Below are 23,507 nucleotides of genomic sequence, written 5' to 3' on the forward strand. Positions count from 1 at the left end.
AGCAAATTAAAAAATACCTGGAGACATATGAAAATGGAAACACAATGGCTCAAGATCTTTGGGATGCAGCAAAAGCTAGTTTTAAGAGGGAAGTTTATAACAATGGCTTACCTCAAAGAAACAAGAACAGTTTCCAATAAGACAACCTAACTGTATACCTAAAGGAAACACGAAAAGAGTAAACAAAGCCCAAAGTTAATAGAAGGAAGAAAATAATAAAGATCAGACCAGAAATAAATTGAACAGAGACTAAAAAACAATAGAAAAGATCAATGAAACTTACAGCTGGTTCTTTGAAAAGACAAACAAAATTGGTAAACCTTTACCCAGACTCATCAAGAAAAAAAAAAGAGGGCCCAAATAAATGAAAGAGGAAAAGTTATAACCAGCACCACAAAAATACAAAGGATTACAAAAGACCACTATGAAAAATTAAATGCCAAAAAATTGCACAACCTAGTAAAAATGGATAAATACCTAGAAGCACACAATCTTCTAAGATTGAATCAGGAAAAAAAAGAAAATCTGAATGTTACCAACTACTAGTAACAACTGCATCAATTACTAGTTACTAGTAACTAGTAATCAAAAAACTCTCAACAAACAAAAGTCCCAGATCAGATGGCTTCACAGGTGAATTCTACCAAATATTTAAAAAGTTAAAACCTATCCTTTTCAAATATTCTAAAAGTAAAAGAGGACTAAATGCTTCCAAATTCCTTGAAAAAGGGCAGCATTACCCGGATACCAAAACCAGACAAAAACACTGCAAGAAAAGAAAATTACAGACCAATATCCCAATAACTAAATTCAATAATACATTAAAAGGATCATTCACCAGGATCAAGTGGCATCTATTTCAGGGATGCAAGAATAGTTCAGTATCTGCAAACGAACAAATGAGATACAAGACATTAACGAAATGAAGGATGAAAATCATATGACCATCTCAATAGATGCAGGAAAAGCATTTGACAAAATTCAACATTTGTTCATGATAAAAACTCTCAACAAAGTGGGTATAGAGGGAACATACCCCAACAGAATAAAGACCATATACAAAAAACCCACAACTAACATCATACTCAATGGTGAAAAGCTGAAAGCTTTTCCTCTAAGATCAGGAACAAAATAAATTCAATAAAGGTGCAGAATAAAAAATTAATATCCAGAAATCTGTTGCATTTCTATACAATAATGAACTAGCAGAAAGAGAAATTAGGAAAGTAATGCCATTTACAATCACATCAACAAGAAGAATTAAATACCTAGGAATAAAACTAACCAAGGAGGTGGAAGATCTAAACTCTGAAAACAAGATAAACCATGCTTATGGATGGGAAGAATATTGTCAAAATGTCTACACTACCCAAAGCAACCTAGAGAGTCAATGCAATCTCTACCAAATTGCAATAGTATTTGTTACAGAACTACAAGAAATACTTCTAAAATTTGTATGAAACCCCAAAAGACCCCAAATCGTGAGAAAGAATCAAGTTGGAAGTATCACAATCCAAGATTTCAAATTATACTACAAACTACAGAAATTAAAACAGTATGGTACTTGCACAAAAACAGATCAATAGAACAGAATGGAGAGCCCAAAAATAAACCCACACTTATATGGTCAATTAATCTATGACAAAGGAGGCAAGAATATACAATGGAAAATGGGAAAACTAGACAACTACATGTAAAAGAATGAAACTGGACCACTTTCTTACACCATATATAAAAATACTCAAAATGGATTAAAGACCTAAATCTAAGACCTGAAACTATAAAAATCCTAAAAGAAAACATAGGCAGCAATCCCTTGGGCATCAGTCTTAGCAATAGTTCTCTGGATCCGTTTCCTCAGACCAGAGAAATGAATGCAAAAATAAACAACTGTGACTACATCAAACCAAAAACGTTTTGTATAGCAAAGGAAACCATCAACAAAACAAAAAGGCAACATACTAAATAGGAAAAAATATTTGCAAATGATATAATTGATAAGGAGTTAATCTGCAAAATATACATACAGAACTCCTACAACTCAACACCAAAAAAACCCCAATCTGATTAAAAAATGGACAGAGGATCCGGATAGACATTGTCCAAAGAAGACATACAGATAACCACCAGACACGTGAAAAAGTGCTCAACGTCACTGATCATCAGAGAAATGCAAATCAAAACCATAATGAGGTAACACCTCACACCTGTCAGAATGGCTAGTATCAAAAAGTCAAGAAATAACAAGTGTTGGTGAGGATGTGGAGGAAAAGGAACCCTTGTGCACTGTTGGTGAGAATGTTAATTGGTGCAGCCACTATGGAAAACAGTACGGAGGTTCCCCAAAAAATTAAAATAGAAATACCACAGAATCCAGTAATTCCACTTCTGGGTATCTACCTGAAGAAAACAAACATTAATTTGAAAAGATATATGGACTTCGCTGAGGGGTGGTGTAAAAAAAAAGATATATGCACCTCTATGTTTACTGCAGCATTATCTACAATAGCCAAGACACGGAAGTAACCTAGGTGTCCACTGATACATGAACAAAGAAGATATGCTATACACACATACACACACACACACACACAATGGATTATTAGCTATAAAAAAAAAAAGAATGAGATCTTGACATTTGCAACAACATGGATGGACCTAGAGGGTATTATGCTAAGTGAAATAAGTCAGACAGAAAAAGACACATACCATATGCTTTCACTTCCACATGAAATCTAAAAAATAAAACAAATGAACAAACAAAAACTAGAAACATACTCATAAATACAGAGAACTGGGATTGCCAGAAGAGAGGAGGGCAGGAGATGGGCAAAATAGGAAAAGGGGATTAAAAGGTATAAATTTCCAGTTATGCAACAAGTAAGTCATGAAGATGAAAAATACAGCACAGGGAATGTAGTCAGTAATATTGTAATAACTTTTTATGGTGACAGATGGGAAGTACACTTATTGTGGTGAGCATTTCATAATTCTGTAATTGTCAAATCACTATGTTGTACACCTGAAACTCATAAAATATTGTGTGTCAACTATACCTCAATTAAAAAAAAAAAAACAAAAAAGGGGTGCCTGCATGGCGCAGTCAGTTAAGAATCCAACTCTTGGTTTCAGCTCAGGTCGTGATCTCAGGGTTGTGAAATCAAGCCCCATGTGGGGCTCCCCGCTCAGCGAGGAGTCTGCTTAAGATTTTCTCTCCCTCTCCCTCTACCCACCCCCTCTAAAATAAATAAATAAATCTTAAAAAACAAACAAACAAACAGAAAACACCAAAAAACAAAAAGGCCAAGTGACCTTTGACGTCTCTCAAATTCTGATCTTTGGTCCAAGTTGGTCACAACAGTACCTGCTTACCTTCCTCATCTGGTTGTAGGGAAAATCAATGAGATCATATATATGAAGTATTCCTTTATAAGCTGAAAACTGTTATATATGTCATATACAGAGTTACTTAAGAAATGCTATCTAAGTCAATTTATACAAATTAATAATGGTTTTTATTGTTTTTTTTAAGTATCAATCCAAGTCAATTTCTTAGTAATTGTCATTCGATATCTATTAGGTATTTAATCCAGACTATATCAATGGAAAAAAACCACTTTAAATTTATTGTTTGTAATTATGTTCAGCACCAATGCTTTTCAGGATTCTTGTGTATCAAGATACGTATCTGGAAAACCCTGGTATTGAGTGCAAGCTGAGAAGCAGAAATAATCCCCAGCAGAGATGCTATCCCCTAATCCTAGCTTCCTGGTTTCAAGTATTATGAAACACTTATTGCTATGGGTACATACACACACTCAAAAGAAAAAACAAACAAGTAAACTGGGTAAGTCTTACTTTTAACACTTGACAGCAGCACTGTAAAAATGTTTCTAGATCAATCACATGTTCCACAACTTCAGAAGCTACCACAGCATCACATGTTTCTGCCGTCTCTTCCACCATCTCTTCCAGGGAACATGCTCTGTACTCTATCCTCTTATCTAGGACTGGATCAAATGATTTATGGTGCTGTGCTATCTTAATGTTCTCATCCACAGGATCGATTCCAATAACTGAAGCTCCAAGCCGCCCTAGAGGCTAATAGGATAAAAAAACTGTTATCCTCAGGAAGAAAACAGAATGCCTGTTAGTAATAAAGAGCTTATCAAAAAGGAAACAAGATTAATCATGAGAGGATAATTATTGGAGATAGTTTATGGGTACACAGAAGTTCATTATATCATTTTCTCTAGTTTGTACACATTTGACAATTCCCATAATAAAAAGCTTAAGAGTGAACAGTAATCACAACAACAAAAAACTTATGAAGAACTATTTGAGAATAGTGGGGGAGAGGAGTTCTATAATTTATAGGTACATTTACACACACATAATAGAGTATTAATATATTTAAAGTGCATGAAAGTTATCGTGTTGATAGAAGACTACAACATAGAGCTGCAGGGCATAAATACACTACAAGTCGAGGCAAATAGTTTTTACACAGGCTGAATGAGTATTCTTCCAAGTACCCCCAAAGCACCCAAGGGGAGAGCATCACGAGCAGGAAGTAGTACTCTGCTAGGTTTTGATATTGAAGCAAGTGCAAAAGAATGGCTTATCACTGCATTTAAACCAGTGGAAATTGCCCAATCTCTTAGAAGAGACAACAAATTTTTCAAAGTTATTTGGAAGACCAGTGCCCAATTTTGTGCAAAAACAAACAAAAAACACCAAAAAAAAAAAATCCTCTCTATAATTTTCTGAAATTTTTATATATTTTTTAAGAAAGAAAAAAGTGGGAGGGGAGGTTAAGATGGCGGAGGAGTAGGGGACCCCTTTTTCAGCCGGTCCCCTGAGTAGAGCTGGATAGGTACCAGACCAGCAGGAATATCCACGGAATCAGCCTGAGACGCAGGAAGATACATCTGGATCTCTACAAATGAACATCTCCAGCGCTGAGTATCGAGGTACGAAGCGGGGAGCCGTGAAACCGCGCACAGATATCGGAAGCTAAACAGAAGGGGGAGGGAGCCGCCGTGTCAGGGCGCCGGGAAGCGGTAGCCACCTACAAGGGGGAGCGGACAGACCGCGGACCCGCACGCTTGAGACAGCAGGCTGAGAAGGGAGCTCCGGGAGCGTACGCGAGAAGGCTGGCGGTTGGCGGGCCACCTGCACGGGGGAGCAGGCAGACTCGCGGACGGCACCCGCGAGACAACAGACTTAGAACGCGAACTCCAGGAGCGCGCGCAGGGCGGCTGGCGGGCCACCTGCACCGGGGAGCGGGCGGACCGCGGACCCGCACTCTGGAAACGGCAGACTGAGTCCGTGAGCCGGGAGCGTGCACCACCAAGCATCTCACGGAGCTCCGGAGCTCCGGTGTGCTCACTGGATCGAGGCTGAGACCGGGAGCTCCGGGAGCGTCCGCGGGGCGGCTGGCGGCTGGAGGGCCACCTGCACGGGGGAGCAGGCGGACTCGCGGTCAGCACCCGTGAGACACCAGACTGAGACGGGGAGCTCCGGGAGCCCGCGCGGGGCGGCTGGCGGCGGGCGGGGTTGGAAACACAAAGGACAGAGACGTGCCGGCCCTGGAAGTGAGGGCTGGGACGCCGGGTGTGGGGCGCACAGCCCGGGATGCTGCAGGGTTGAGCAGCACCAACAGAAACAGAGTTAAAGTGGCCAGAACATCAGTGGAGAACGATCCGCGATCCCTCTGTTCTGAGACAGAGGCTGAATTTCAGCCGCTGCTGCTCTCTCAGAAGAGGCATAGCAAACCGCCAGGGAAAGCCGCCAGAGAACAAAAGCCCGGAAATACCGGCTCACAGGGTGCCCATCCCCATCCCCCCTCGCAAGGGACACAGAGACTCTACCCAAACAGGGTTTTCTGAGTACCTGCAGGCAGGCCCCTCCCCCAGAAGGCAGGCTGAAAAATCAAGAAGCCCACAACCCGGAGCGCCTGAGTGGCGCAGTCACCAAGCACCTGTCTTCGGATTAGGGTGTGATCACAACGCTCCGTAAGGAGTCCTTCATCGGGCTTCTCCACCGGGAACCTGCTTCTTCCTCTCCCACTCCTCTGCTTGGGTTCCCTTTCTTGCTGACTGTCTCTCTCTCTCTCAAATAAATAAATAAACTCTTTAAGGAAGAAGCCCACATCCCTAAGATCTCTATAAAACAAGGGCGCACGGCCTGGGTCCCAGTCAACACTTGGGCTCTGGACAACCCTGCAATCTCTCTTCATCAGAATGACGAGAAGGAGAAGTCCCCCCCAGCAAAGAAAAGATAATGAGTCTGTGGCCTCTGCCACAGAATTGGCCTCGGCCACAGAATTAATACATATGGATGTATCCCAATTATCAGAAATGGAATTCAGAGCAACAATGGTCAAGATGATGAGTAAACTTGAAAAAAGCATCAGAGAAAGCGTTGCTGAGAATATAGAATCCCTAAGGGCAGAAATGAGAGCGAATCTGACAGAAATTAAAAATTCTATGAGCCAAATGCAGTCAAAACTAGAGGCTCTGACGGCCAGGGTCACCGAGGCAGAGGAACGCGTTAGCGAATTGGAGGATGGGTTAGTAGAAGAAAAAACGAAAATAGAAGCTGGTCTTAAAAAAATCCACGCCCACGAATGTAGATTACGGGAGATTACTGACTCTATGAAACGATCCAATGTCAGAATCATCGGCATCCCTGAAGGGGTGGAGAAAAACAGAGGTCTAGAAGAGATATTTGAACAAATTGTAGCTGAAAACTTCCCTAATCTAGCAAGGGAAACAAGCATTCGTGTCCAAGAGGCAGAGAGGACCCCATCCAAGCTCAACCAGGACAAACCTACGCCACGGCATGTCATAGTGCAATTCGCAAATATTAGATCCAAGGATACAGTATTGAAAGCGGCCAGGGCAAAGAAATTTCTCACGTACCAAGGCAAAGGTATCAGGATTACGTCAGACCTGTCTACAGAGACCTGGAATGAGAGAAAGGCTTGGGGGGGCATTTTTAAAGCTCTTTCAGAGAAAAACATGCAGCCAAGGATCCTTTATCCAGCAAAGCTGTCATTCAGAATTGATGGAGAAATAAAGACGTTCCAAAATCGCCAATCATTAACCAATTTCGTAACCACGAAACCAGCCCTACAGGAGATATTAAGGGGGGCTCTATAAAGGTAAAAAGGCCCCAAGAGTGATACAGAGCAGCAAGTCACAACCGATACAAAGACTTTAAAGAGAAATGGCATCATTAAAATCATATCTGTCAATAATCTCTATCAATCTAAATGGCTTAAACTCTCCCATAAAACGCCACAGGGTTGCAGATTGGATAAAAAGACATGACCCATCCATTTGCTGTCTACAAGAGACTCATTTTGAACCCAAAGATGCATTCAGACTTAGAGTAAGGGGATGGAGTACCATCTTCCACGCAAATGGACCTCAAAAGAAAGCTGGAGTAGCAATTCTCATATCAGATAGACTGGATTTTAAACTAGAGGCCATAGAGAGAGATACAGAAGGGCACTATATTATTCTTAAAGGAAGTATTCAACAAGTGGATATGACAATTATTAATATATATGCCCCCAACAGGGGAGCAGCAAGATACACAAGCCAACTCTTAACCAAAATAAAGAGACATATAGATAAGAACACAGTAATAGTAGGGGACCTCAACACCCCACTATCAGAAATAGACAGAACACCCTGGCAAAAACTAAGCAAAGAATCAAAGGCTTTGAATGCCATACTCGACGAGTTGGACCTCATAGATATATATAGAACACTACACCCCAGAACCAAAGAATACTCATTCTATTCAAATGCCCATGGAACATTCTCAAGAATAGATCATGCTCTGGGACACAAAACAGGTCTCAGCCAATACCAAAAGATTGAAATTATCCCCTGCATATTCTCAGACCACAACGCTCTGAAATTGGAACTCAACCACAAGGAAAAACCTGGAAGAAACTCAAACACTTGGAGGCTAAGAACCATCCTGCTCAAGAATGACTCGATAAACCAGGAAATCAAAAAACAAATTAAACAATTTATGGAGACCAACGAGAATGAATACACAACGGTCCAAAACCTATGGGATACTGCAAAGGCAGTCCTAAGGGGGAAATACATAGCCATCCAAGCCTCACTCAAAAGAATAGAAAAATCTAAAATGCAGTTTCTATATTCTCACCTCAAGAAACTGGAACAGCAACAGAGGGACAGGCCTAACCCACTGACAAGGAAGGAGTTGACCAAGATTAGAGCAGAAATCAATGAATTAGAAACCAGAAGCACAGTAGAGCAGATCAACAGGACTAGAAGCTGGTTCTTTGAGAGAATCCATAAAATTGATAGACCACTGGCAAAACTTGTCCAAAAACAAAGAGAAAGGACTGAGATTATTAAAATTATGACTGAAAAGGGAGAGGTCACGACCAGCACCATTGAAATTGCAAGGATTATTAGAAACTTTTATCAACAGCTATATGCCAAAAAACTAAACAATCTGGAAGAGATGGAGGCCTTCCTGGAAACCTATAAACTACCAAGACTGAAACAGGAAGAAATAGATTTCTTAAATAGGCCAATTAACTATGAAGAAATTGAGTCAGTGATAAACAACCTTCCAAATAATAAAACTCCAGGCCCAGACGGTTTTCCTGGGGAATTCTACCAAACATTCAAAGAAGAAATAATACCTATTCTCCTAAAGCTATTTCAAAAAATAGAAACAGAAGGAAAGCTACCAAACTCATTCTATGAGGCTAATATTACCTTGATCCCCAAACCAGGCAAAGACCCCCTCAAAAAGGAGAATTACAGACCGATTTCTCTAATGAATATGGATGCCAAAATCCTCAACAAGATCCTTGCTAATAGAATCCAACAGTACATTAAAAGGATTATCCATCATGACCAAGTGGGATTCATACCTGGGATGCAAGCATGGTTCAACACTCGCAAATCAATCAATGTGATACATCATATCAACAAGAAAAGACTCAAGAACCATATGATCCTCTCAATTGATGCAGAAAAAGCATTTGACAAAATACAGCATCCTTTCCTGATTAAAACCCTTCAGAGTGTAGGAATAGAGGGTACATTTCTCAATCTCATAAAAGCCATCTATGAAAAGCCTACTGCAAGCATTATTCTCAATGGGGAAAAGCTGGAAGCCTTTCCCTTAAGATCAGGAACACGACAAGGATGCCCACTCTCGCCACTATTATTCAACATAGTACTAGAAGTCCTTGCAACAGCAATCAGAAGACAAAAAGGGATCAAAGGTATCCAAATCGGCAAAGAAGAAGTCAAACTGTCTCTCTTTGCAGATGACATGATACTCTATATGGAAAACCCAAAGGAATCCACTCCCAAACTATTAGAAGTTATAGAACAATTCAGTAAGGTGGCAGGATACAAAATCAATGCCCAGAAATCAGTTGCATTTCTATACACGAATAACGAGACTGAAGAAAGAGAAATTAGGGAATCCATCCCATTTACAATAACACCAAAAACCATACGTTACCTTGGAATTAACTTAACCAGAGACGTAAAGGACCTATATCCTAGAAACTATAGATCACTTTTGAAAGATATTGAGGAAGACATAAAAAGATGGAAAAATATTCCATGCTCATGGATTGGAAGAATTAACATAGTTAAAATGTCCATACTACCCAGAGCAATCTACACTTTCAATGCTATCCCGATCAAAATACCGAGGACATTTTTCAAAGAACTGGAACAAATAGTCCTTAAATTTGTATGGAACCAGAAAAGGCCCCGAATCTCCAAGGAACTGTTGAAAAGGAAAAACAAAGCTGGGGGCATCACAATGCCGGATTTCGAGCTGTACTACAAAGCTGTGATCACAAAGACAGCATGGTACTGGCACAAAAACAGACACATCGACCAATGGAACAGAATAGAGAACCCAGAAATGGACCCTCGGCTCTTTGGGCAACTAATCTTTGATAAAGCAGGAAAAAACATCCGGTGGAAAAAAGACAGTCTCTTCAATAAATGGTGCTGGGAAAATTGGACAGCTACATGCAAAAGAATGAAACTTGACCACTCTCTCACACCATACACAAAAATAAACTCCAAATGGATGAAAGACCTCAATGTGAGACAGGAATCCATCAAAATTCTAGAGGAGAACATAGGCAACAACTTCTATGACATCGGCCAGAGCAACCTTTTTCACGACACATCGCCAAAGGCAAGAGAAATAAAAGATAAAATGAACTTATGGGACTTTATCAGGATAAAGAGCTTCTGCACAGCCAAGGAAACAGTCAAAAAAACTAAGAGACAGCCCACGGAATGGGAGAATATATTTGCAAAGGACACCACAGATAAAGGACTGGTATCCAAGATCTACAAAGAACTTCTCAAACTCAATACACGAGAAACAAATAAACAAATCATAAAATGGGCAGAAGATATGAACAGACACTTTTCCAATGAAGACATACAAATGGCTAACAGACACATGAAAAAATGTTCAAAATCATTAGCCATCAGGGAAATTCAAATCAAAACCACACTGAGATACCACCTTACGCCAGTTAGAATGGCAAAGATAGACAAGGCAAGAAACAACAATTGTTGGAGAGGATGTGGAGAAAGGGGATCCCTCCTACATTGTTGGTGGGAATGCAAGTTGGTACAGCCACTCTGGAAAACAGTGTGGAGGTCCCTTAAAAAGTTAAAAATTGAACTACCCTATGACCCAGCCATTGCACTACTGGGTGTTTACCCCAAAGATACAGACGTAGTAAAGAGAAGGGCCATATGCACCCCAATGTTCATAGCTGCATTGTCCACAATAGCCAAATCATGGAAGGAGCCGAGATGCCCTTCAACAGATGACTGGATTAAGAAGCTGTGGTCCATATATACAATGGAATATTACTCAGCTATCAGAAAGAACGAATTCTCAACATTTGCTGCAACATGGACGGCACTGGAGGAGATAATGCTAAGTGAAATAAGTCAAGCAGAGAAAGACAATTATCATATGATTTCTCTCATCTATGGAACATAAGAACTAGGATGATCGGTAGGGGAAGAAAGGGATAAAGAAAAGGGGGGTAATCAGAAGGGGGAATGAAACATGAGAGACTATGGACTATGAGAAACAAACTGAAGACTTCAGAGGGGAGGGGGTGGGGGAATGGGATAGACTGGTGATGGGTAGTAAGGAGGGCACGTATTGCATGGTGCACTGGGTGTTATACGCAACTAATGAAGCATCAAACTTTACATCGGAATCTGGGGATGTACTGTATGGTGATTAACATAATATAATAAAATAAAATTAAAAAAGAAAAGAAAGAAAAAAGTGTATGTTAGTTTTATGATGGTAAAAATATTAAGAATAACATTATGCATTTCTTTTTTTTTAAATAAACAATACTATTTGTTAAAAGGATAATGAATCATAAGCCTACTTTTTCTCAAAATTTTTCCCAGTTAAAAATGGCGGGAAAGTTGTAAACCACTTACTTCACTTAATAATCCACCACCACAGCCAACATCAAGAATCTTCATCCCAGACAAAGGTTTTCCTGGCTGGTGATGAGCAACTGTTTTTAAAAGATTGTCTCTTTTTTAAAAATCCAAAACATATAAAAACAAATTATTAATTTTATCAATAAAATCTTAAAAGTGTACAATTTTCAATGATATATTAAGCTCTCATTTTAAATGGACTGTTGATATTTGGGGGTAAACAGACCTTTTATTTTCAGTATTAAAAGACTTTAATAATCAAAAGCAGGAAGGAGGTTTAAAGTAAAGCTCTTGAAATAAACTAGTAATAATTATGAGTTAACTATTACTTTAGTATAATCTAAAGAAAAACTTTAAAAACAATCTAGTTTAGATTCACCTAATTTTATTTGTTTGAGAGATCATGTCAGCTGAGGCATCTATTAGCTACATTGTCAGTACTTGCTAGACCCATTTCATGTCAGCAGCATAAGGTTATTTTATAGGGCTTAGAAACAGCATACTGGAGATCTGTATTTTCAGATTTTGCCTAGATTCCCTTCTAAATTGATTCTCTTTTGATCTTCTAAGTTAGTGGTGTTTTCATGATCATGTAAATAGGCATCCAAATCAAGTTAACTTCATTCTAAGATAATCATAGTAATACTTTATCACATACACAAACATAAGCACACACATATACACCCAGATATATATATAACAGTACTGTAAACTAAACTTTCAAGTTGGACTGTATATGAATTTTAGTTATACTCATATTAAAATAAACGTTATATTGGGGCACTTGGTGGCTCAGTCAGTTAAGCAACTGCCTTCGGCTCAGGTCATGATCCCAGGGTCCTGCAATTGAGCCCCACATCAGGGAGTCTGCTTTTCCCTTTCCCTCTCCCCCTGCTCATGCTCTCTCTCACTCTCTCTCTCTCAAATAAATAAAATCTTAATATATATATGTATATATATAATATATAACGTGGGGCTTGAATTTACGACCCTGAGATTAAGAGTTGCGTGCTCTAGTGACTGAACCAGCCAGGTACCCCTTTATCAAGACTGCCTAAAGGTGAAAGTCAGTATAAAATGACCTTGATGTCATAGGATCTTAGTTCCTTTTCATAAGGATTTAATTCTAATTAACCTGAAATTGTCCAAAAATGCTTCAAGTTAATTAATAAAAGCAGCATAGATTTGGGGTAATGTTATTTAAAAATTAATGGCTCAAACAATGGACATTGAAAAGGATCTAATTTCTTTTTTTTTTTTTTAATTTTTCTATTAAGGAGGCTTCACACCCAAATTGGGGCTTGAACTCATGACCCTGAGATTAAGAGTCACATGCTCTACTGACTGAGCCAGCCAACTGCCCCAGAATCTCTCTAATTTCTAAAGCAAACTTAAAATGCAGCATTTTGAACTTAGGTAAAAACCAAGAGAAAAATAAACTCAAAAGGAGATAAATTATTGAAAAGAGTTGCATTTTAAAAGACTTAAGAGTTTCTGGAATGTTACCTAATAAATGTTACCTAATAAATGGTACCCTCAGGTCATTCATAGAATGAAGAGGTGCATATACTCCTTGTTCATCCCACCACCTGTGAGCCAGGGCCAGGAAAGTTTTTATCTCACTGTTGTCTACAGTGGTTTGAGAAGTACTGTACAGTCTTCTCCAAGGGTACCTAAGAGGCAAAAACAGATATTTTTAAAAAATATAACATAGGATCTATTTATGTAGAAAGACATTCTAACTTATAATTTATTATAATTAAAATATTCTAACTTATAGGGCATGTATTGCATGGTGCACTGGGTGTTGTCCGCAAATAATGAATCACGGAACACTACATCAAAAACTGGGGATGTACTGTATGGTGACTAATACAACAAAATAAAAATCATTAAAAAAAAGATATTCTAACTTATATTCACAGATGGAACAGAGTTCCATTAGCAAAGTTAATTTGGTTTCAAAGTAAATTACAGCAGAAATGGAATGTTACAAAACTTAGACTTCAGGGTCACATCTAATAGTAATGATGATAATAACGTAATAATAGGAATAGTAGTAGTAAAAGTAGAAATAGTAATAGTAACCATTATTATCACTAAATGCGGGTACTATTTAAGAACTCCATATATGTCATATGTCATCTTATTTAATTATTCTGGCAACTCTGTAAGGTAGGTTCTATCATTATCCCTATTACACAGGTAAGAAAAGTGAGGCTTAGAGAGATTAAATAAATGGTAGAGCCAGGATTTGAACCCAAGTGCCCCCATCTTCTCTTCATTTCTACTACTAACATCCTAATCTAAGCTACCAGCATCTCTTGCTTGAACTATTTATTGCCCTAGCCTTCTAATTAGTCTGCCTGCTTCCTACCACATTTCCCTTCAATCTGTTCCCTATAATGCATCCAGGGTTTTCCAAAATATAAATATGATCATGCTATTTTCCCACTTAAAATACTTCCATGGTTTCCCAGTGATATTCAGAAAAAAACCCAAAATCCTTAGCATGACCTACAATGCTCTGAATTATTTGGTCCCCAATTTCTTCCCTCCCCAAATGCACTTTCTACTACTCTTCTCAACCTCCCCATTCTGGCCTCCTGGGCCTTCTTTCATTTCCTTGCACTGACCCCACTTGCTCCTTTCTCAGATACTTTGTATAGGTTGTTCCCTCTACCTGGACCATTCTTCTCACATTCCCTTCCCTCCTCTGCGTACCTAATTAATTCCTTTTCATTCTTCAGATCTTAGTTCAAATGGAATGACATCTAAGAAGTCTTCCCTGACTCTAAAGACTGGGTTATAGTCCCCTATTTTAGCTCCCATATAACTTTGTACTTCTTCATGGAGCTATGTGACAATTTGATCATGTCTCCCCACTAAACACTATGAGGGCAAGGTATGGGCTGTCTCATTTACCATTTTATTCCTAGTGACTAGCACAGTTCCTGGAACACTGTTAGTACTCAGGAAACATATGTCAAATGAGTAACCTAATAAAGAAGGCCCAGAAAAGTATATAATTCACTTAATTTTTTTTTTAAATCAAATGGGATCAAACAGGGACCAAACAGATCAGACACTATACCAAATTCCATGTTAAAGTACATAATAGTAAAATCCTCAACAAGTTCTTGGGTAAAAAAAGAATAAGGTTGTTACATTAGAATAGGTAATACCATTCAAATTTTTACTGTGTTTTTCTTAGCTACAGACAGTACATTCTACATTGATGACTTATTATCCTTTTAAGAATTAAATATCATTCTTCCTTACTATTATCTCATGAATATTACCATCTTTTTCTGTGCTTCAGGCAAACCCTCAATAATCAATGACTAACATACAATAGGTAGCCATCCGTGGTTGCCCAGCTGACTACCAACGATGTCACACACACCCAGTTTTAAAGGAGCTAGCTTATTTACAAGAAGTAGAGTGTGCACTTGGAAAACAGAGTTCATACCTTAACTCTACGCAATATTTTTCACAAGGTTAGAAATTGGTTTATAAAATACAAATACAAAAGACGTTACTTTGATTCAATCTTACCACCTAGAATTGTATAGTTATCTACCCAATCATATTTATGTTGGACCCAAATCATTTATGATTTTAAGCACTGCATTAGTTGTGTCTTGTCACAAGTGAGGAAGTAAAAAGTATTTCTCCAGGTAATAAAGTCTAACATTAAAAATAAAAGCTACCTTTGAATATAGATGAAGGGTATGCACGAGATGTATACTGTATTACAACTTTTCTGTAGGTTTGAAACTTTTCAAATGTAAAAGTTGTGGGAAGAATAAAGACATTTAGATAAATAAAAGATACCTTAACCAAACCACATAAACTATTTCATACTAGCAGTGTTTATTAAATATAATCCATACTAAACTATTATTGTACATAATTATGTAAACATTTGCCACAGTAACGAATAAACTTACCTGTAAATTTTCATTCTGTTCAAGCAGGCAAAAGTCATTCTATAGGATTTGAACCACATGATTCTGTATTCACTGAAAACCCGTGGTTTAGTTTGTGGAGTCCAACTGACCTGATTCTCTGAATAAATTGAAAACAAAATTATTAAGTAATCTCTATGCCCAACATAGTTCAAATTCATGACCCCAAAATCAAAAGTCACATGCTCCAACCAACTGAGCCAGCCAGGTGCCTCTGAAAATAAAAATTAAATGTCTAGAGAAAGCTTTGCACAGTGTAAATCCCTGATATGCATGTAATTCAAGTAACTATTTACATGACAATCTCATATTATAATTGATAATATAATAATAATATATTATATATAATAATAATTACTTTGGATTTTATTCTAAAATATAAAATAAAGGTCTTGCATTGTGCCACCTAAATCTAATCAGAAATTTCTGAAATTTTAATTGGCAAAAATAAGTAAGATATATGTAAAAGTTTTTCATACCATTAGTTTCTATTATAAAAAAATGATATTCAAAATAAAACTATGTGACCTTTTCAACTAGGATAATATTAATTCTGAGATTACTTGTCAAAACTAGTTTAAATTCTGTCACGTTAGCTACATGAATGGATTTATACATAGGCTCAAAACCCTTCACAAAAGAAAAACCTGTATGTATATGTGTGTGTGTGTATATACATACCATCCTAAACTAATCCCTCATCCAGTCTATATGTTCAAACTTAACATAGAGACCTGCTTTATGAACTAGTTACTCTGCTGCAGAACATTCAATTGTTCAATAAACATTTAGACAAAGTAGACCTTAGAGCAAAGAAAATTACTAGGGACATTATAAAGTTCACCCAACTGATTTTTTTGACACTGGTGAAAAGCAGTTCAATGGAGGAAAAACAGTCTTTTCAATAAATGATGTTGAAACAATTGGATACCATAGACCAAAAAAGAACACTTAAACCTAAATCACATCTTATACAAAAATGAACTTACAATAAATCACTGATCTAAATGCAAAACCACAACACTTTTGGAAGAAACTATCACAGATCTTCACGACTTAGTGTTAGGCACAGAGTTCTTCTTACACCTGACACCAAAAGCACAATCCAAAATAGAAAATATTGATTAAATTGGACTTAAAATTGAAAACTTTTCCCCTGAAAAAGACCCTGTTAAGAAAAAGAAAAGACGAATCACAGACGGGGAGGAAATAACCGCAAAACACATACCCCACAAAGGACTTATATCTGGAATATATGAGGGTATTCTTTAAGCTCAATAGTAAAACCGAACTCCCATAAAACCACCAACAACAAACCAAGCAACCCAATTATACAACGGGTCTGGGTAGAACAGACAATTCATTGAAGAGGATATACAGATGCAAATAAGCACATGAAGAGATGTGAAATATCAATAACTATTAGAGGAATGCAAATGAAAGCCAGTGCATGCCTATCAAGCTGGCTAAAATTTAACCACACCTGGTATAACCAAGGGTGCCCTGGGATATGAAAGCAACTAGCTCTCCTGTACATTACTAGTGAAAATGAAAGTGATACAGACACTATGGGAAGCGGTTTAGCAGTTTCTATTAAAGTTAAACACACACATCATTCAAAACAACAATTGCATCCTTGGACACTTATCCCAGAGAAGTGAAAACTTACGTCCACACAAAAACCTGTACATAAATGTCAACAGTAGCTTTATTCGTAATAGCCAAAAAACGGAAACACCAAAATATCCTATAAGAGGTGAATGGTTGAACAAACTGTGAAATACTAATCAGAAATCAAAAGGGATGAGCACTGATACAAGAACTTGGATAGATTTCAAGGGTATTTTATGCTGGGGGGGACAATTTTGAAAGGTACATACTGTACAATTCCATTTATATAACACTCTTGCAATAGTAAAATTATAGTAATGGAGAACAGATCAATGATTCCCAAGAGTTAAGGTCAGGGTAGGGTCTGACTACAAAGGAGTAGTACCAGGAAATTTCTTTGTGATTATGAACAGTTCCATATCCTGATTGTAGTAGTTATTACATGAATCTATGTATGTGGTTAACACACACACACACACACTCTAAGTGCATGTAAAGGTGGTAAAATGCAAATTAGTTCTGTGGTTTAGTAATAGTATCATACTAATGTCAATTTTCTGGCTTTTATAATGTATTAGGGTTAGGTAAGATATTATTGCTGAAGAATAGGATGAAGGGCTCATGGAAATTCTCTGTATTATTTTTGCAACTTCTCTTGTCTTAAATTATTTCAAAATTTAAAAATTATTTAATTTTTTTAAATTAAAAAACACAAAAGGTTACACTACAAAGTACCCCTCCTACCTTGCTTTTTCTACCTATCAAGGTATCTTGGAGAGTTCTGCATAACCAAGCATAAAGAACTTCCTTCCTTCCTTTTTTTTTTTTTTTTTAGAGCTGCATAGTAATTCATTATATGGCTATCTCATAGTTTATTTAAGCAGTCTCCTATTAATGGACATTTATTTCGGTTGTTCACAAGTTTGTGCTATTCCAAAAATGTAAGATTAAATTCCATAGGTAATTTCGCATATTTTAGAGAGTACTTGTAGGTGAAATCCCAAGAATTACTATGTTAAATGGCATGTGCATTTATAAATTTGTGATTGCCACTCACAGATGTTGAACCAGTTCCCAACCCCATGGGTAAAACCAGTTTCTAGTGCTGGCCTCCCCACACCAATGAATCATTGACAGTCACTCATGCAATGTATTATCAAATTTTTTTATCTTTGATAATCCAATAGGTGAACATGGTATCTCAATGTTATCTCAATTTATCATAAATAAGGTTAAGTGTCCTTTCTTAACTTAAGGGTGCTATGATCTGAATGTCTGTGTCCTCCCCAAATTTATTCGTTGAAATCCTAAACCCTAAGGTGATGATATTAGAAGGTGGGGCCTTTGGGAGGTGATAAAAGTAATGAGGGTAGAGCCCTCATGATTGGTTTAGTGCCTTTATAAAGGACCCCAGAGAGCAAGTTTGCCTCTTCTACCATGTGAGGACACAGCAAGAAGGCTCCATCTATGAACCAGGAAATGGGCTTTTATCAGACACCGAATCTTGGACTTCCCAGTCTCCAGATCTGTGAGAAATAAATTTCTGTTGTTTATAAACCATCCAGTCTGTGGTATTTTGTTATAGTACTCAAATGGACTAGGACAAATGGTCATTTATATTTCATGGCTTGTCTTTTCATAGTGTCTGAATATTTTCCCCTTGAGCTTCCTATGTTTTTTAAATTCTGTTTTTTAGTAGGATCTTCACAGTGTGGCCCAAGGCCATTTCAACATTCACACACACACACACACACACACACACACACACACACACACACACGTTTGTGCTTCTAGGCCTTTGCTCATGTTACTCTCTCTTCCACCATTTCTATCTATACTTAAGACCTAGTTCAAATACTATCTTCTTTGTGACTTTAAGCAGATAAATGAAATGTTATTAGAGAATTATGCAAACTGTGATACCTAGATAAAAATACGTTATTATTGTGAAACTGTACATCAGAGATTTTAACACAGTCCCTGCTCTGTACTCAGTGATGACCCCTACTTCCCCTTCTCCTCCCTTATTTCTGTAAAATTAGCCTCTCAGTTATCAGTATTGTCAGAATTCTCAAGAGCTTTAAAAACCACCACACAACTAACATTAACTAATTGAGTCTGTATTAGTAAATAGAATGCTACCAATTCCTACTCTACTTTGAATGTGTGACCATTTTGGTATTTGAGATTTTAAAGAAATGGAGGAAAACTTCATTTAATTCATTCAAAACATCATTTATCCAGAGCCTATAATGTACCATGCTGACAGTGAACAAAACCTCTACCCTGACAATACCTTAGTTCCAGCAAACATCATATATTGTCTGGATTCCTCTTAAGGCCTCCCTGAGCCTAGTCTTGCCTGCCACCATCCCCTTTCTACACAGCTGCCAAGTGTTCACTCTTAAATACAAGTGTGATTATATTGCTCCTTCGGTAATTTCCCACTGTCCTCAAGGTAAAGTCAATCTCAGGAGGTATACATAGCCTTTCATAGACTTGTCATGGCCTAAAAAGTATGTCTCATCCCTTGCCAGTCTCCGCCCTCACCTCCAGCCCTCCTTTTCAAGGAACACTTTGCACTTCCCCAGAAATCTCACAGATACTCAAGTTAGTCCTTTGGCCACTCCAACGACTTCCAAAACTGCCCAACTCCCTCAAGACAGCTTCCTAAATAACTTGTTCAAAAACCTTCCCTGATCCCAAATACGATTTAGATGCTCCTTCTATACTCAGTCCCAAAATCTGAAAATATTTATATTGCATTTTCTTCTAAATTTCTGATTATAAAATACATGTTTACTGAAAAAATAAATTCCAAAAATATGTAATGATAAAATGATGGATCACCACCTCCACCACATACAATCACTGCTAAAATTTCGATTTATCTCTATTTTCTCTAGACAGCTCCATTTATATATCTAAGATCATAATACATACTGATTTGTAACTTACTTTCTTAATCCTATATCCGAATCACTTTTCCATGTGGGCACACATTGATTTAAGTCATTATTTTTATTGGCTGCACTATTTTTTTATTGTATTAGAGCACCAACTTATCAACTCTATTCGTAGGCCTATAAGTTTCCCGTTTGAACCATTATATCCTAATTTCAGTTCTAACATTTTTTAAAGAGACCTCTGAGATATCATTCATTTAAAAATTCCCAGTGCCTGGAGCACCTGGGTGGCTCAGTTGGTTGGGTGTCCAACTCTTGGTTTAGACTCAGGTCATAATCTCCACGTCCTGGGATCAAGCCCGGCCTCCCAACGGCCTCAGCTGGGAGTCCGCTTGAGATTCTCTCTCCTTCTGCACCCCTGCCTTACAGGCTGGCTCTCACTCTCTAAAAATAAATAAATCTTAAAAACAAACTCCCAGTGTCTGGCACACAGTATTTGTTAAATGAGTTTCATATAAAGGGTAAACTTAACTTTCGGGTTAATATTGGGAGTTAAATAATCAAACTGTCGTCTACAAGCATCAGGTTCAGTGCGTTATTTTCTTGATCTTATTTGCCAATAGGGTTTGTTGAATTAACCAAAAAAAAGTAGTATGGCTGCCTTAAATTCTTTCCGAAAAAAGGCAAGATATGTGCAAACAAACCACAAATATAACGCTATCAAGAACTATGAGACAGAAGCTGGTGTCTTTTCTCACTGAGGCAAAGTTAGAAAGCACATGACCTTGAGAGTCCGGCAGGTACAGAGTAGTCGCCGGCTCCGGAAGCACGGGCTCAACCAAAAAGAGACACAGGTGGCTGGATACATGGAGGCGGCCGAGAAGCTGCGCGCTCCTCGGCCAGGACAACTAGTCCTCAGTTATTTTTCCCAGTCTCCGGGAAGAGCGAGAGCCCAGGCCGGGTGTTAAATGCAAAGCGAGCGACCGGACCATAGGTAATCTCGCGCTGACCCTGTGCGGAGCTCAGCGACAGCCCGCCGCCCTCTCCCGCGCCTGCGCAGAACAGATGCCCGCACGGTGGGCTGTGAGGGACCTTAACAGTGCTGACGTAGTTAAGCGACACTCACCTGCCGAACTGGTTAAGCGAGCACCCTCAGCCTGTGTGCCCCAACACCTAGATCTAAGCACTCCTAAAAAACGATTCCCAGAGGAGCTCAGCTTGCGGCCTCCCCACATCGTGACAGAAAGGATCCACCTCTTTTCCGGTCCCTCCAGCAAAAGATCCCCAACAGAAAGGTTCCGAGATCCACTCTCACACTGTCTGCAACCAGCCTCACCACGGTTGCATTAATAGGTGTTACAGACGTAGCACTATAGTTACTCTTCACGCTCAACATCCGTCAAATTGCGCATGCAACTGTGTTTAAGAGAACTTCAAAAGTCTCTATTTTGCCTATTTCTGTATGACCACCTCAAAACTCATGGCCAAAGCAGTCATGGATTCTGCTACTTCGTACTAGGTCAACTAGCTTTTATTCTCGCGAAGCTCAAGTTATTTCATATTTAACAGAGGTCTCCCAAAGACATTTGTACTCCTGTAAACCACTGACCCTTAGAATCACAAATGCATGGAAGCACTTCTTTCCTAAACGTAGAATTTTTTCCCCTTTCAAGGCACTCGAATGTCAGACGGCTATAAATCTAAACTGAAAATTTGGTTTCTCCAAGTGACCCGGTAATATTTTGGACAGGACATACATTATGTACGGCAAACTTCATTGAAAACTAAAATGGTGATCAGTTAACACTTTACTTCTAAATGCACAGAAGACTTTCCTTGAATAAGAGCAATGATACATTTCCAAGATTTAAGGCAAAAAATCATACGTATTCAACAGGCAGGGTCAAATTGGTAAAGCGTTTTTTGAATTAGTGAAATTTAATGCTCAGTATGTCTTTCACTTAGGGCTTCTTAGTAAAATATTGACCTCCTCCTAAGAGTGGCTGCAGATTTTTTATGTCCTCTTCGGAGTTCGTCTCTCAGGACACATTACCATCTCTCCAAATGAAGGCACAAAGCGCTGGCACAAAAGAACATTTAGCATGTGTTATATATTTGTTGGAAAGACAAATCCAAGGAAAAAGCAGAGTGCAAGTATGATTAATAAAGATTTAAAAGCTTTATTTAAATGTACTTTCTGTGACTGTACCCCTTCACCGTGATTCAGGCTCTTCCCATTCCCTTTTCAGTTCCACAACAAAGGCCATCAGTGATTTGCCTTAATACTGACAGCAAACAAAAGCCTCTTAATATCCACTGGTTTGGCCCAGAGAAGCAAAACTAGCTCATTATACTCTTCTTTACAACATCAACAAAGGTTTTCCCAATGACACTTAAACCTGAGTTGTGGTGTTAAGACTAGCAGTTGTAATGTGGTATATGGCCATTGTTGGGAGATATTTCCTAAACCATTGCTATGGTCTCACACTCGTGTTATAAATCAGTGTCTACAATTTATTTTACTATAAAACTAAAAATCTATTTAGTATTGTGAAATTCAATCTTTATAAAAAAATTTTTTTCATTCAAATTAAGGGTAAAGTGCTCCCTTACAGCTAACAGTTTTATCCCTTTGAAATGATATACACCTACTCAGAGTTTAACTGGTAAATTTTCATATTTATAGAATTCCACATAAATTGGTAACTTAGGATAATTTCATCTTAACTTACACTACCATAAATCAGATTGTGGCAGATTTAATCTTTTGTGTATTTAGAAAAAAACTCTATAGATGATACCTGATAAACCTTTGTGGTATATAATGTAACTCATCACACGAGTTATGTTAAGGGCTAATAAAAAGCCTATTTTCTTTAGTGTTAGACATTACAGCCAAATTTTACTTAAAACTGATAAACTTAAAGGCTAGAAGTATTCAAGACCTTAGAAATAACTGAATTCCACCATTCCACAGTTGAAGAAATTGAGACTCACAGTATTTACGTGATTTGCCCAAAATAAATTACACAGCAGAGTCAGGACAATCCAATGGATCTAATATTTCCATTAAACCATGATTAGTACATTTTAGAAACTTCAATAAATGAAAATAGACTTTAATGTATATAAGAGAAGAAAAACTCCATTTAAATGTAAAGATTTCCATAAGACAGTATTACAGGAACTTGAACCTTATACAATTCCTACATAAAATAAAAAAAATCTCACCTACTAATTAGTTACACTCCATGTGTTTCTTTGAAGAAACAGTAACTTAAGACACTAAAAAAACAGACCGTGTTTGGGAAGTTCACCTATTGTGTATTATACCATTAGAAACAGATGCTAAAAAAAGACATTTTACAATGGCAGAAAACATATACACTGAGATTCCACACCACTCTTTATTTGTATTTTGGGGCCTTCATGAAACAAATCTTAGAAATACCTCTTCCAAATTACATTTTATTCTCTTAATGGTGTGGTTT

At 37.9% G+C, this 23,507-nt stretch overlaps 1 protein-coding gene across 3 annotated transcripts in view; it reads right to left on the reverse strand.

Annotated features, from left to right (window-relative positions):
* COQ3 (coenzyme Q3, methyltransferase) overlaps window positions 1–23,270 on the reverse strand; it is a 33,762-nt gene extending 10,492 nt beyond the window's left edge. For all 3 annotated transcript variants that reach the window (XR_004628583.1, XM_019802554.2, XM_011228407.3), the window contains exons 1-5: window positions 21,143–23,270; window positions 15,482–15,599; window positions 13,049–13,201; window positions 11,523–11,622; window positions 3,859–4,101 (exon numbers count right to left, since the gene is read on the reverse strand). Coding sequence is in view for 2 of the 3 variants with exons in the window: in XM_019802554.2 (XP_019658113.2) it covers window positions 3,859–4,101; window positions 11,523–11,622; window positions 13,049–13,201; window positions 15,482–15,599; window positions 21,143–21,251 (723 nt within the window). In the remaining variant the exon portion in view is untranslated. The remainder of the gene's footprint in view (window positions 1–3,858; window positions 4,102–11,522; window positions 11,623–13,048; window positions 13,202–15,481; window positions 15,600–21,142) is intronic.
* Between the last annotated feature and the right edge of the window lie 237 nt (window positions 23,271–23,507).

The sequence above is a fragment of the Ailuropoda melanoleuca genome, chromosome 10 (genome assembly GCF_002007445.2).
Source record: "Ailuropoda melanoleuca isolate Jingjing chromosome 10, ASM200744v2, whole genome shotgun sequence".
Classification (NCBI taxonomy): domain Eukaryota; kingdom Metazoa; phylum Chordata; class Mammalia; order Carnivora; family Ursidae; genus Ailuropoda; species Ailuropoda melanoleuca.